This window comes from Tachyglossus aculeatus, chromosome 3 (assembly GCF_015852505.1).
Source record: "Tachyglossus aculeatus isolate mTacAcu1 chromosome 3, mTacAcu1.pri, whole genome shotgun sequence".
Taxonomy (NCBI): domain Eukaryota; kingdom Metazoa; phylum Chordata; class Mammalia; order Monotremata; family Tachyglossidae; genus Tachyglossus; species Tachyglossus aculeatus.
This window is the reverse complement of record NC_052068.1, coordinates 11,962,612-11,978,572: the sequence shown is the minus strand read 5'-3', so window position 1 is coordinate 11,978,572 and position 15,961 is coordinate 11,962,612. Positions and strand designations below refer to the sequence as shown.

Below are 15,961 nucleotides of genomic sequence, written 5' to 3'. Positions count from 1 at the left end.
TTCGCTGACATCCTTTGACTGTCCTATCCCGTCTCCATCTTCCTCCCTCCCATTCTCGGGTCTTATATCTTTATCCCAGTGAGCTTCAGAGGTTGTAGCGAGGCGGGCCGGGGAGATGGCAAGGAGGAATGAAAGGGGATGGGGTGGGCCACCTCAGTGACCGCTGTTTCATCCTTTCACCTCCCGCAGGGGCCGGGGGAACGCAGAGACTCACCCGTGCCGTTGGGAAGTCGTTGGCGATGGAGATGGTTCTCACCGGAGACCGGATCTCCGCTCAGGAAGCCAAGCAAGCAGGTGGAGACTTTCTTCAGGGGAGAAGCCCCACGCCCTATGGGCGGGGAGCGCGGGAAAGGCATTGGATCATAATGAAGGCATTGTCTTCAGATGAAGTTAAAAAGCGGGGATTGGCCACCTGATGTGCAGGGACAAGTTTGAGGCTCCTCACATCAGAGACGGGAGGCAAGCTGAGCCGGGCAAAATTTATTCCGTGTGGTGAATTGAATTTCCCTTTATGAAAGAATACACTTACTTTCGTTATTCGCATGTGGCGAATTGAACTTCCTTCTTGGGAGGATTACACTTATTTTAATATATTTATTTAGTTTCTCGTACGTGGCGAAGCGCCTCGCTCCTGACCCGTGAACGCTTCCCACTCGGGAGGAATAGGATTATTTAGTTCCTCGCACGTGGCAAAGCACCACTTGGGAGGAATACACTTACACGTTGCTTGCGTGTGGCGAGCACCTAGCTCCCAGTCCCATAAGCGCACAGCGGGATATTCACCTTGTAGCCAGCTGCTGCAAGTCGCCATCCGCTACCGGGAACGGTGGAGGCGGCAGGTCTTTATCGCCTGTCCTCCTGGGCCTTTCGGGCTTCCAGATTCCGCTTGTCCAGTCTCTTCCCCCCGCCCCCAACCTCCCTGCTCCTCCATACTTTATTTGGTTGGCACCAGGGCGAGGGACACCACCTTTTGCTTTTGTGGCCCCGGGTGACCGGTGGCTTCGGTCGCTTCCGAAGCTCTGCTTTGCTAGCTCGGGCAGTCACGAGAGAGTATTTTGACCTTGAGATAGCAGGTGCCACCAATCAATCTGCGTATCAGGCAGAAACTCCTCAGCCTCGGCTTCAAGGCTGTCCATCCCCTCGCCCCCTCCTACCTCACCTCCCTTCTCTCCTTCTCCAGCCCAGCCCGCACCCTCCGCTCCTCTGCCGCTGATCTCCTCACCGGGCCTCGTTCTCGCCTGTCCCGCCATCGACCCCCGGCCCACGTCATCCCCCGGGCCTGGAATGCCCTCCCTTCCCACATCCGCCAAGCTAGCTCTCTTCCTCCCTTCAAGGCCCTACTGAGAGCTCACCTCCTCCAGGAGGCCTTCCCAGACTGAGCCCCCTCCTTCCTCTATCCCTCGTTCCCCTCTCCATCCCCCCGTCTTACCTCCTTCCCTTCCCCGCAGCACCTGTATATATGTTTGTACATATTTATTACTCTATTTATTTTACTTGTATATATCTATTCTATTTATTTTATTTTGTTAATATGTTTGGTTTTGTTCTCTATCTCCCCCTTCTAGACTGTGAGCCCGCTGTTGGGTAGGGACCGTCTCTATATGTTGCCAACTTGTACTTCCCAAGCGCTTAGTACAGTGCTCTGCACACAGTAAGCGCTCAATAAATACGATTGATGGATTGATTCATGTTGGCAAGGGTTCTTGGCATCCTTTTGGTACCGGGCCTCCTCCCTTTGATGCCTGGCAAGAAACCCGGCCGGCTTTGACCCCATCAAGCTGGGGCGGGCCTGTCCACTGCTCCTAACTCCCTCAACCCCCATGAATCGTTTCTGTCCTGCCTCCCGGGAGCAAAGCTAGGCTTGTGGTTTATGAAACCAGAGGGTGGCCGGCTTTCCACTCTCCCCTCCTGTCTTTTTTTGGATGGTACTTGTCAAGTGCTTACTAAGGGAAAAGCACTCTTTGAAGCACTGGGGTAAATACAGTATAATCAGGGTGGATGAGGTCCCTGTCTCACATGGGGCTCACAGTGTAATTAGGAGGGAGTGAGATTTATTCCCCATTTTATGAGGGAACTGAGGCCCAGAGAAGTTGTTGCAGACAGGCAGGTGGCCTCTCCTCCTCCCCTCTCCATCACCCCCCCCCAACCCCTTCCCCTCCCCACAGCACTTTTTTATGTTTGTACATATTTATTACTCTATTTTATTTGTACATATTTACTCTATTTTATTAATGATGTGTCTATAGCTATAATTTTATTTATTCTGATGGTATTGACACCTGTCTACTTGTTGTCTGTCTCCCCCCTTCTAGACTGTGAGCCCGTTGGTGGGTAGGGACCGTCTCTATATGCTGCCGATTTGTACTTCCCAAGCGCTTAATACAGTGCTCTGCACACAGTAAGCGCTCAATAAATACGATCGAATGAATGAAAGGTGGCAGGGCCGGGATTAGAACCCAGGTCCTCTGCCTCCCAAGCCCCTGCTCTTTCCACCAGGCCGTGCTGCGTCTAGGCCTCCCCTACAAACATTGGGGTTTTTTGGCTCATGTGCACCCCTGGATCAGTCAGCTGGTTGAGTAGATTCATTCATTCAATCGTATTTATTGAGCGCTTACTGTGTGCAGAGCACTATACTAAGCGCTTGGGAAGTACAAGTCAAGTGGAAGTAGATTCATTGATTCAATCGTTTTGAGCACTTACTGTGTGCAGAGCACTGTACTAAGCGCTTGGGAAGTACAAGTCAACAGATAGAGACGGTCCCTCCCCAACAACGGGCTCACAGTCTAGAAGGGGGAGACGGACAACAAAGCAAAACATGTAGACGGGTGTCAAAGTTGTCAGAACAAAAGCAGACGCCTCGGATCTTTCTGCAAGAAGCCGGCCGTGTATGGAATGCCTTCCGTCATGGGATTTTATGAGAAGCAGCGTGGCTCAGTGGAAAAGAGCCCGGGCTTTGGAGTCAGAGGTCGTGGGTTCAAATCCCGGCTCCGCCAATTGTCAGCTGTGTGACTTTGGGCAAGTCACTTCACTTCTCTGGGCCTCAGTTCCCTCATCTGTAAAATGGGGATGAAGACTGTGAGCCTCCCGTGGGACAGCCTCATCACCTTGAGAAGCAGCGTGGCTCAGTGGAGAAGAGCACGGGCTTTGGAGTCAGAGGTCGTGGGTTCAAATCCCAGCTCCGCCACTTGTCTGCTGTGTGACTTTGGGCAAGTCACTTAACTTCTCTGTGCCTCAGTTCCCTCATCTGTAAAATGGGGATTGAGACTGTGAGCCCCCCATGGGACAACCTGATCACCTTGTAACCTCCCCAGCGCTTAGAACAGTGCTTTGCACATAGTAAGCGCTTAATAAATGCCATCATTATTATTATTTGTAACCTCCCTAGCGCTTAGAACAGTGCTTTGCACATAGTAAGCGCTTAATAAATGCCATTATGATTATTATGATTATTATTATTTTACACTCTGGCAATGAGGGAACAATGGGTCCATCGTGTTTGCTTTGGGACCTTCTTGGAGGTTGAGTCGAGACGGTCTGTAAACTCCACAAGGGCAGAGGCCCCATCTACCTGCTCTGTCGTATCGTGGTCTCCCAAGCTCTTGGTACGGACACAGCGTGGCCTGGTACTCGGAAGGTCACGGGTTCTAATGCCGCCTCCACCACCTGTCTGCTGTGTGACCTTGGGTGTACTTTTCCAAGCGCTTAGTACAGTGCTCCTCACATAGTAAGCGCTCAGTAAATACGATTAAATGAATGACTAAGTGAACTTAACTTCTGTGCCTCAGCTCCCTCATCTGTAAAATCTGCAGAGAAGCAGCATGGCTCAGTAAGAAGAGCCCGGGCTTGGGAGTCGGAGGTCATGGGTTCTAATCCCGGCTCCGCTACTTGTCAGCTGTGTGACTTTGGGCAAGTCACCTCACTTCTCTGGGCTTAGGTTACCTCATCTGTAAAATGGGGATTAAAAGTGTCAGCCCCACGTGGGACAACCTGTCTACCTTGTACCCCCCAGCACTTAGAACAGTGCTTGGCACATAGTAAATGCTTAACAAATGCCATTATTATTATTGAAATGGGGCTTAAGATTGTGAGCGCTCTGTGGGACAGGGACCGTGTCCAACCCAATGATCTTGTATCTACCCCAGCGCTCAGAACAGTGCCCGGCACATAGTAAGCGCTTAACAAGGGTGATAATAATAAATATTATTGTTTTCAGTAAAATGGGGATTAAATTCATTCATCCATTCAATCGTATTTATTGAGCGCTTACTGTGTGCAGAGCGCTGTACTAAGCACTTGGAAATTACAGTTCAGCAATGGAGAGACAATTCCTGCCCACACCGGGCTTACAGTATAGACGGGGGGAGACATCATCATCATCATCATCATCATCAATCGTATTTATTGAGTGCTTACTATGTGCAGAGCACTGTACTAAGCGCTTGGGAAGTACAAATTGGCAACATATAGAGACAGTCCCTACCCAGCAGTGGGCTCACAGTCTAAAAGGGGGAGACAGAGAACAAAACCAAGCATACTAACAAAATAAAATAAATAGAATAGATATGTACAAATAAAATAAATAAATAAATAGAGTAAAAAAAATATGTACAGACATCAAAACAAGGAAACAGGCATCAGTATAAATAAATAGAATTATATATATATAAAATATATATGCATTTATCTTTATATATATTTATAGAAAAATTATATATATTATATTATATATAAATAATATATATATAATTTTATATATGTTTATATAAATATAAATATATTTTTACATATATTTATGTATATTATGTATATGTATATGTATGTATATATGTATATATATACATGAAAACATGCAAACTGGCATCAATATACATAAATAGAATTATAGATATGTACACAAGTGCTGCAGGGTGGGGAGGCGGGGTAGAACAAAGGGAGCAAGTTGGGGCAATGCGGAGGAGAGGGGGAGCTGAGGAAAAGACTGTGATCCCCATGTGGAATAGGGACTGTGTTCAGCCTGATTAACTTATATCTATCCCAGTGCCTAGAACAGTAAACTCTTGACAAGTACCGGTATCACCGTCATCATTGTTACAGTACTACGCACGCAGTAAATGCCCAATAAATACTGTGAATGGATTGATTGAGTGATAGGAATCGATCAATCAATCGTATTTATTGAGCGCTTACTGTGTGCAGAGCACTAGAAGATGCACAAGGTTTCATGAGCGACGTTGAGGCTGCTTGGGTGGAGAGGGCCACCATATCGATCCATCCATCAGTCACCGTAGAAGGTGCAAATAGAAAGGAGGCTGTTCTTTCGCTGAGGTGTTTTTCCCTTCCCCCTTGCTCCAGGCCTCGTGAGCAAAATTTTTCCCGTCGAGAAGCTGGTGGAAGAAGCCATCCAGTGCGGGGAGAAGATCGCCAGCAATTCGAAAATCATAACGATGATAGCCAAAGAATCAGTGAACGCCGGTAGGGAACTGGGTGACAGGGATGAGCAGGGCAGAGTTGAAGGGGGAATGGGGTGGGCCCTCCGTCGTCCCGAGCCTTGTGCGGTCGGCACTCGTGTGCCACAGTGGGTGAGGGGGCAGGGCAGTGGGCAGGATTAAGGCCCCGAGGTGCTCAGCGATTGAGTTTCCTGGGTCTCTTAGGTGGCTCGGGGGAGTTGTTGTTTGCCTCACGCCAACTGAGGTCTTCCGGGTGGCAGAGGTGAAATGGAAACTGGCTCCGTGGGTGCGGTGGTGGTGTCCAATAAGGAGGACCTTAGCCCGGGCCAGGGGAGGTTGACACGGGCTGGATTTGTAGGTGTTGACTAGAGAGGGCCGACGCCGACAGAGAAGATGGAAGACAAACTCGGAGCCCTCGAGGGGACGGGCAACACCTGCAGGAGCACTAGGCACCTGACCTCCGCCCTCTATTTTTCAGCATTCGAGATGACGTTAGCAGAGGGAAGTAAGTTGGAAAAGAGACTCTTCTATTCAACCTTTGCCACGGTAAGAAAACCGTTCCTTAATCCCTCTGGTTTTTTAGGACCACGTAGTGGCCCTTCACCCGCTGTGTGCCAAGCACCGTAGTAAAACCTAGCCAAAAATGCCCCGAGAAGCGGCACGGCCTCGTGGGTAGAGCACAGGCCTGGAAATCCGAAGGACTCCAGTTCTCATCCTGGCTCTGCCACTTCTCCTCGGGCTAGTCACTTCACTTCTCTGTGCCTCGGTGACCTCATCATCCGGAAAATGGGGATTAAGACTGGGAGCCCCACTTGGGACAGGGACTGTGCCCAACCTGATTGTCTTTTATCCACCCCAGCGCTTAGTACAGCGACTGGCACACGGTAAGCGTTTAACCAATGCCATTAAGAAGCAGAACAAAACTGGACTCGGTCCCTGGTCCCCAAGACTCTCGCCGTTAGGGAAGCAGCAAGGCGTAGTGGATAGAGCAGGGCTTGGGATTCAGCAGGTCATGGGTTCTAATCCCAGCTCCGCCACTTCATCATCAATCGTATTTATTGAGCGCTTACTACGTGCAGAGCCACTTGTTTGCTGTGTGACCTTGGGTAAGTCACTTCACTTCTCTGGGCATCAGTGACCGCATCTGTAAAATGGGTATTAAGACTATGAGCCCCACATCAATCAATCAATCAATCAATCGTATTTATTGAGCGCTTACAATGTGCAGAGCACTGTACTAAGCGCTTGGGAAGTACAAATTGGCATCACATAGAGACAGTCCCTACCCAACAGTGGGCTCACAGTCTAAAAGTGGGCTCACAGTCTAAAGTCCACATGTATCTACCCCAGCGTTTAGAACAGTGCTTAGCACATATTAAGCTCTTAACAAATACCATCCTTATTATTAATAAATGAATCTCAGTTAATAATAGTGATGGCATTTGTTAAGCGCTTACTATGTGCAAAGCACTGTTCTAAGCGCTGGGGAGCTTACAAGGTGGATCAGGTTGTCCCACGGGGGGCTCACAGTTTTAATCCCCATTTTACAGATGAGGGAACTGAGGCGTAGAGAAGCGAAGTGACTTGCCCAAAGTCACACAGCTGGCAATTGGCGGAGCCGGGATTTGAACCCATGACCTCTGCTGAAAGAATTTCCTCTCAAATATGACTCACCTAACCCTAACAAGTGCTTGGAAGTACAGTTGAAGGCTTTACTTTGCTATGGCCAGAAGTTCTGTATTGAACGTTCTGTATTGTGTGCTCTGCACACAGTAAGCGCTCAATAAATACGATTGATGATGAAACTTTTCATGCAGCTTTGCTCTGGCAGGCCCAGCCTGGTAGGTAAATCTTCAGTGTTTTGTTTTTTTTATGGTATTCCTAAAGTTTTTATGTGTGCCAAGCTCTGTTCTAAGCATTGGGGTAACCAGGTTGGACACAGTCCACATCCCCCAAAGGACTCAAGAGTCTTAATCCCCATTTTCCAGATGAGGTAACTGAGGCCTAGGAAGCAAAATGACTCCCAGGCCTGGGCTCTATCCACTGATCCGCACCGCTGCAGTGGGGTTTTCCGAGACTTTACGGCCACAGCCCCAAGGTTAGATTTGCCGATTGCTTGAGGGAAATCCTCTAAGAACGCGCCGCAGAGGGCACAATTTGGATATTTTGCTAATTACTCAAGAGTGGTCAGCATTGTACGTGTTGTTCTGACGGAAGAGGTGACTCCTGCTCCCCAAACTGGTCTAAAGAGATAAATTTACCCAGCACAGAATTGGCAGGGATGCATTGCAGGGTGAGATGGTAGGGAAGGAAAACAAATAAGGTTAACCGAGCGTGCAAACCATGAAGCCAGAGCTCAGGGCAAAGTCTGGAGAGGGAAAGGGAGGGAGGGAGGGAGGGAGGTAGCACACGAGCTGATAGGAAAGGTTGAACTCGAGTGTATTCTCAGGGACTGGGCTGGCTGACCCCTCTCAGGACCGGACTTGGAGAGTTTCCAGTCATCATCATCATCAATCGTATTTATTGAGCGCTTACTATGTGCAGAGCACTGTACTAAGTGCTTGGGAAGTACAAGTTGGCAACATATAGAGTCGGTCCCTACCCAGCAGTGGGCTCACAGTCTAAAAGGGGGAGACAGAGAACAAAACCATACTAACAAAATAAAATAAATAGAATAGATATGTACAAGTAAAATAAATAAAGAGTAATAAATATGTACAAACATATATACATATATACAGGTGCTGTGGGGAAGGGAAGGAGGTAAGATGGGGGGATGGAGAGGGGGACGAGGGGGAGAGGAAGGAGGGGGCTCAGTCTGGGAAGGCCTCCTGGAGGAGGTGAGCTCTCAGTAGGGCCTTGAAGGGAGGAAGAGAGCGAGCTTGGTGGATGGGCAGAGGGAGGCCATTCCGGGCCCGGGGGAGGACGTGGGCCGGGGGTCGACGGCGGGACAGGCGAGAACGAGGTACAGTGAGGAGATTAGCGGTGGAGGAGCGGAGGGTGCGGGCTGGGCAGTAGAAGGAGAGAAGGGAGGTGAGGTAGGAGGGGGCGAGGTGATGGACAGCCTTGAAGCCAAGGGTGAGGAGTTTCCGACTGATGCGCAGATTGATTGGTAGCCACTGGAGATTTTTGAGGAGGGGAGTAATATGCCCAGAGCGTTTCTGGACAAAGATAATCCGGGCAGCAGCATGAAGTATGGTCCTCTACCAGCCTCGACCATGGGAGGGAGAGACAAACAGAGGCCTGTCCATTCCATTCCTAGCTTGACCAGTGGCTAGCGAGTGGCAGGCCATCGGCTACAAGTCATAACTCGCCCGTGCTGGGCAGCAGCGGCACGGCGGAGACTCAAGTTGACTGCGCAGAAGTAAACCACTTGCGAATTTTGACCAAGGAAACTCTGCGAATCCACTACCAGAACGATTTGCAGATGGAGGTGGGGCGTTCTGGGAGAGATGTGTCCATAGTGACGCTGTGGGTCGGAGACCACTCGACGGCGTAAGACGAGACCAGGGATGGAGGAGGTGGGGGGGATCCTGAGGCATTAGAAGCAAAATTTCGTCCCAGAAAATGGGATGTGGTGGGGAGAGGAAGCGGCAATCAGTGGTATTTATTGAACCCTTACTGTGTGCAGAGCACTACAATACAGGTGGTAGACTCAGTGCCTGCCCTCAGGGAGTTTAAGGTCTAGAGAGGGAAACAGGCATTAATATAGATAGGGGAATGGCAGAGCATAATAATAATAATGATGATGATGGCATTTATTAAGCGCTTACTATGTGCAAAGCACTGTTCTAAGTGATCGGGAGGTTACAAGGTGATCAGGTTGTCCCTCGTGGGGCTCACAGTTTTCATATGTTGCCAATTGTACTGTGTACTCTGCACACAGTAAGCGCTCAATAAATACGATTGATGATGATGATCCCCATTTTACAGATGAGAGAACTGAGGCACAGAGAAGTTAAGTAACTTCCCCAAAGTCACACAGATGACAGTTGGTGAAGCCGGAGCAGGCTATACTTAGCCTGCATAAGACTAGGCAGCATGGCATAGTGGATAGAGCCTAGGCTTGGGAGTTAGAAGGTTATGGGTTCTAATTCTGGCTCCGGCACTTGTCTGCTGTGTTACCTTGGGCAAGTCACTTCACTTCTCTGTGCTTCATTTACCTCATATGTTAAAGGGGGATTGAGACTGCGAGCCCCACGTGGCACAGGGACCGTTTCTAACATGATTATCTTGTATTTACCCTGGCGCTTAGTTGGCACGGAGTAAGCGCTTAACATATACCACAATTACTGTTGTTGTTATTATTATTACGTAAGTGCTATGGGTCTGGGGATGGAGTGAAAATTCAAAAGTGCCAAGGTGGTCCAGAAAGGAGGGCAAATTGAGGAAATGGGGGCTTAATCAGAGAAGGCCTCTCAGAGGAGATGTGATTTTAGGAGGGGAAGAGTGGTGGGGTGTTGGATATAAAGGGGGAGGGAGTTCCAAGCCGGAGAGTGGGCATGGACAGAGAGCCTGTAGTGAGAAAGACTGTAGGCTCTAGATTTATATGGGTAGGGAATGTCTGCCAAGTCTGTATTGTACTCTTCCAAGTGCTTAGTACAGTGATCTACATAGAGGAAGCACCCAGTGAATGCCTTTAGTGATGATGATGATGAGGTACAGTGAGTAGGTTGGCATTACTTCATTCATTGTCGAGTATCGAGTGCTTACTGTGTACAAAGCCCTTTACTTAGCACTTGGGAGGATGCAGTACAACAACAAACAGACACATTCCCTGCCCTGAGTTGTGGTAGGAGATCTGGTGCAGACACATTCCCTGCCCTGAGTTGTGGTAGGAGATCTGGTGCAGTACAGTAAGGGGGTGAGAGCTGACTGAATGCTTTAAAGTCACTGGTAAGGAGTTCGATGCAGAGATGGTTGGGCACCCATAACCATTGGAGGCTTTTGAGGAGTTGGGAGGTTGTGGATTGAGGTGTCTTTTGAAAAAAGTGATCCAGGCAGTAGAGTGAAGAATGGACTGCAGTAGGGAGAGACGGGAGGCAGGGAGGTCAGCAAGGAGGCTGATACGGTAATCCAGGAGGGATCGGAAAAGTGCTTGGCTCAGCGTGACTGCAGTTTGGATAGAGAAGAGGGGGCAGATCCTAGAGATGTTGTGAAGGTAAAAACCGAAAGGATTTGGCGACAGACTCTGTGGGATGAATGAGAGAGATGATTTGAGAAAAACGTCAAATTTAAGGGTTCGTGAGATGGGGAGGGTGGTACGATGCATGGCACATAGCAAGCGCTTAACAAATACCATTATTATTATTATTATTATCATTGTTATTACTACTACTGTCTACAGGATGGGATAGACTTGGAGAGGATAGTGTTTGGGTGGGAAGATGAGTTCTATTTTGGGCAGTTTGAGTTGCTGGGGACATCCGAGTAGAGGCGCCCCGATGGCAGGAGGAAATGTAAGACTGCAGGAAAGGAGAGTGATCCAGGCTGGTTTGGTGGGCAGAGGAGTTGGGGAGGGAAAGTGGGGAACTTAAATTCCCTCCGTTGTTTTTGTGGGCTTTCAACTTGGCCAGAGCTAACCTTTGCAGTAAAATCTTTGTTATCCAGGGTTAATGTGTAACAGAGACTTGAAACATAACAAGTCTCGGTTGAGGGTGTTATTTTTTTTTAACTGTATTTAAGAACTTACAATGTAGCAGGCACTGTACTAACACTGGTAGATATACAAGTTCACCAGTTTGGAACCAGTAGAGCTTACCGCCTTAATCCCCATTTTACAGATAAAGTCACTGAAGCCCAGAGGAAGTGAAATGACTTGCCCAAGGTCGTATGTCAGGATGCAGCACTGAGTTGTGTCGAAAGGAACGAGTGGGTCTGGGAGCGTAGGGTTAGACACAGTCAAGACAGCAGTGGCTCAGTGGAAAGAGCACAGGCTTTGGAGTCCGAGGTCATGGGTTCAAATCCCTGCTCCACCACTTGTCAGTTGTGTGACTCTGGGCAAGTCACCGAACTTCTCTGTGCCTCAGTTACCTCATCTGTAAAATGGGGATGAGGACTGGGAGCCCCCCGTGGGACAACCTGATCACCTTGTAACCGCCCCAGCGCTTAGAACAGTGCTTTGCACATAGTAAGCGCTTGATAAATGCCACCTTTATTATTATTATTAATGTGGGTGTTTGCAAGAACACAACCCCTGTGGTTGAGGAGAACCGGATGTTATTTATCTTGTTATCTATCCTCTCCCCTTTCCTCGATGTGAGTCGCTCCCACCTTGATTGGACCCCCTCGCTTTATGAACAGTGATGGTTCATGGTGATGATGATGATGAGGGCATATATTAAGCCCTTACTGTGTTCTAAGTGCTGGGGTTACAAGGTGATCAGATTGTCCCACGGGGGCTCACAGTCTAAATCCCATTTTACAGATGAGGCAACTGAGGCACAGAGAAGTTAAGTGACTTGCCCAAAGTCACACAGCTGATAATTGGCGGAGCCGGGATTTGAACCCTTGACCTCTGACTCCAAAGCCCGTGCTCCTTCCACTGAGCCATGCTGCTTCTTCATGCTTCATCTTCATGCTGCTTTTAGCCATGAGGGGTTAGAGGTGTCACCCGATTATACCCGGGTCTCTTCTAAAGTCAGAGTTGCCTTCTTTGATAGCTAAGAAAAACTGGCACTGGGGTGCTCATCTGTTCCAACACACACATACACACCCTGTCTCCCTGCAAAACAGGTCTACCCACTGTGTTGTACTCTCTGCGCACCGTAAGCGCTCCAGAAATACCACTGATTTATGCTCAATACCGCCGAGCCCAAAGCGTCTCATGATGAGGAAAGACTATTCCCTAACGCCTTAATCCATCACATCGTAGCCAAAACCTATATTGGAAACTGGCCTTTGTGTAGCAGAACCGAATGTCTTTTTTTCAAGCAGGGACCGCCGAGTAGGCCAACCCCAGCAATGTATTGGAGTGTCCCTTGTGTGTTTGGGCAGCCCGATAATCTTGGTGGAGCCCGCCCTCCAGTAACCGTGCTCCCTGTTAAGGAAGCTTTGCCTGGATGGGATTTTTTCCAGCGGCTTGTTTGCTGTTGAGATCAGGTGTGCTAGCAGAAGAGCAAACCTCTGCTGCTCAGTGCAACCCTTTCAGGGGCTGGGACTAGAGCTAGGGGACAGTTGAGACAAAGCATCCCTCCTCCTGCCCCCCAGGAGGCTTTCGGGGTGGAAGCAGGGCTTTGGGGTGGGGAGGAGGATGATTTTGTAATCATCCCAGGGCAACTACAGGTCCGCAGTGACTGCCCATTGGGAATTCCTTCCCGGGAAAGGGTCAGTCCGCAACGAATGCATCTGCGGGCGACTCCTAGGAAAGGCAAAGTGCTGGCTATTTGGGGCGGGGGGGAACGGTGCCTGGGCCAGGGGCAACCCGGTGTGGACGGGGATCGTCTCTCTTTTGCTGAATCGTACTTTCCAGGCGCTTAGTACAGCACTCAATAAATACGATGGACTGAGTGAATCGGCAGGCGGGCATCAACCAGCTTGGACAAGCGGAGAAGCCGCGTGGCCTAGTGCGTCGAGAGCGTAGGCCTGGGATTCAGAAGGACCTGGCTGCTCATTTTGGCTCCGCTTCTTGTCTGCTCTGTGACCTTGGGCAAGTCACTTCTGGGCCTCATCAGTAAAATGGGGATTAAGACTATGAACCCATGTGGGGCAGGGACTGTGTCCAACCTGATTAGCTTGCGTCATTCATTCATTCAATTGTATTGAGCGCTTACTGCGTCACTCATTCATTCATTCAGTTGTATTTATTGAGCGCTTACTGTGTGCACAGCACTGTACTAACGGTGCTTGACACATATTAAGCGCTTAACAAATATCATTATTATGATTATGAAGCAGGAATAGGTCTGGATGTGTCCTGACAAGCCCAGAAGGAGTGGCCCGTTGAGAATGGGGGAAGCAATCTCAAGTTTGTCGAACAGGGAGGGAACTGGGCTGGTTGAGGAGAAAAGCTCCCTTCTGGCAAGTGTTGCCAATTTGTACTTCCCAAGTGCTTAGTACAGTGCTCTGCACATAGTAAGCGCTCAATAAATACGATTGATTGATTGATTGATTGAAAGGAGCAAACAGATATAATAATAGCAGTAATTGCGATATTTGTAAAGTGCGTACTCTGTACTGGCACTGTACTAAACAGTGGGCTAGATTCTTAGCTAATGGGGTTGGACACAGTCCCTGTCCCACATAGGGCTCCCAGTCTTAATCCCCATTTTACAGATGAGGGAACCGAGGCCCAGAGAAGCGAAGCGACTTGCTCAAGGTCACAGAAGCGAAGTGACTTGCACAAGGTCACACGCGGACAGGTGGCGGAGCCAGGATCAGAACCCAGGTCCTTCTGTCTCCCAGGCTCGTTCGTACTCTACCCATTAGGCCACACTGCTTCTGTCTTTTGTACAGAGGCAGGTCTGGGGTGGTGGAGATGTGTAGTTCACATTTGATCAAGGAAAATCAGAGACTGCGAGGGGCCTGGATGGGAAAGAAGTGCCACTTCCACCTTCTAATCATTCTCTCTTATTCCCTTGGAAGGATGACAGGAAGGAAGGAATGAGCGCCTTCGTGGAGAAGAGAAAGGCCAACTTCAAAGACCACTGACCGTTAGCTGACGCGTCCTAATCGCTGTGGAATTGGCATTAGAGTGTGTCTCTTCCCCTTTAGAATGGCTGGATTAAAAAGCAAAAATCAGTCTCTGACAGATAAAATTGAGATCGCCCAACGTGCCTAAAACCCACAAGACTGCAGCATTCTTCAAGAGTGAGAGAGCCGTGTCCTGGCCCTGGGCCTTTTCGTAACCGGGTTCTGGAATTCAAGGTTGTGTTTCAAAGGCACCGAAGTAATTCGCCTTAGTCTTTCTGTCCCCTGCTGATCGTTTAGCTCCGGAATCAGGAGCATTTTAGCATTCGGATGTAAAGGTATCGCTGGCCCTCAGAGATCCTGCTAGGTACATTTTTAATGATCATCAAGAAAGCGTCTCTTAATTTCAGGAACGGAAGGTTCATTTTCGTAGACTTCTCGGTTTGGTGTGGAAAAATATCATCGACGCTGTTTGATCGTTGGGGGATTCAGAGCCGCCTGAATTTGATTTGATCCTAAATCCATTGTGCTGACTTATTAAATAGTGATACCGAGATTCCCTTTCTTTTGGCTCAAGAATCGTGCTCTTTTGATCAGTGTCCTTTAGTCTTCAAAACACCTCTTTAAGATAAGCGAAAACTACGTCGTAGGGGAAGTGGGGTACTGAAAGGTGTGTATCAGAGTAAAGGAAATGGAAGTCCAGTCATTGACTTGTGGGACGCTAAACAGCACGGGAGAAAACTAAGCTTTCCCGTCCAGTCCCATAACTTGACTGTCACGTCGCAAGAGAGCTCTAGGGAACCACAAAGGCTAATAAAATGTGTTACATTGTATTATGATCGCTTCCATCAGTATTAATGAGTGTCTAGTGGGTGCCAAGAGCTGTATTAGGGCACTTGAGCACATCTAATAGACGGTAAAAAATGCGGCCCGCCTCCTCGAGGAATTCACACTGTGGTGGAAAGAGGCAGGCAGTCAAGCGACCAGCACCCAGTATCAATCAATCAATCAATCGTATTTATTGAGCGCTTACTATGTGCAGAGCACTGTACTAAGCGCTTGGGAAGTACAAATTGGCAATGCATAGAGACAGTCCCTACCCAACAGTGGGCTCACAGTCTAAAAGGGGGAGACAGAGAACAGAACCAAACATACCAACAAAATAAAATAAATAGGATAAAAATGTACAAGTAAAATAAATAAATAAATAAATAAATAGAGTAATAAATATGTACAACCATATATACAGTAGGAAGGAGAGAATACGGGAGGCCGTGTTTAGGTGGGCGTGTCATGACCGGAGGTTTTCAGTCCCCTAAATCCAGACCGAAGGAGCCCCTCGGAGTCACTTAAGGAATGCCTGGACCAGCCTCCCACCGAGTCCTGAAGCCCTCCAATTCTCGTGCTGTTTTGCATAGGTTTTGGGGGAGTCTTATTCATTCATTCATTCACTCATTTATTGAGCGCTCACTGTGTTCAGAGCACTGTACTAAGCACTTGGGAGAGTACGATTCAGCAGTAAAGAGAGACAATCCCTGTCCACACAATCCCTGTCCCTTGCCAACTTGTACTTCCCAAGTGCTTAGTACAGTGCTCTGCACACAGTAAGTGCTCAATAAATACGATTGATTGATTGGTTGGGCTTTACAGTCTAGAAGGGGGGAGACAGGCATCAGAACAAGTAAACAGGCGTCAACATAAATTCATAGAGTTATAGATTCATTCATTCATTCAATCGTATTTATTGAGCACTTACTGTGTGCAGAGCACTGTACTAAGCGCTTGGAAAGTACAATTTGGCAACAGAGACAATCCCTGCCCAACAACGAGCTCACACACACACACACACACACACACACACACACACACACACATTTGTGTATATG

The 15,961-nt window shown here is 48.5% G+C and overlaps 1 protein-coding gene across 1 annotated transcript in view; it reads left to right on the top strand.

Annotated features, from left to right (window-relative positions):
- The window catches only part of ECHS1 (enoyl-CoA hydratase, short chain 1), a 31,399-nt gene extending 16,759 nt beyond the window's left edge, over positions 1 to 14,640 (top strand). Inside the window, exons 5-8 of the mRNA XM_038744134.1 lie at positions 190 to 294; positions 5,353 to 5,472; positions 5,926 to 5,993; positions 14,031 to 14,640. Coding sequence (XP_038600062.1) covers positions 190 to 294; positions 5,353 to 5,472; positions 5,926 to 5,993; positions 14,031 to 14,096 — 359 coding nt within the window. The 3' untranslated portion in view covers positions 14,097 to 14,640. The remainder of the gene's footprint in view (positions 1 to 189; positions 295 to 5,352; positions 5,473 to 5,925; positions 5,994 to 14,030) is intronic.
- Positions 14,641 to 15,961: the final 1,321 nt, after the last annotated feature.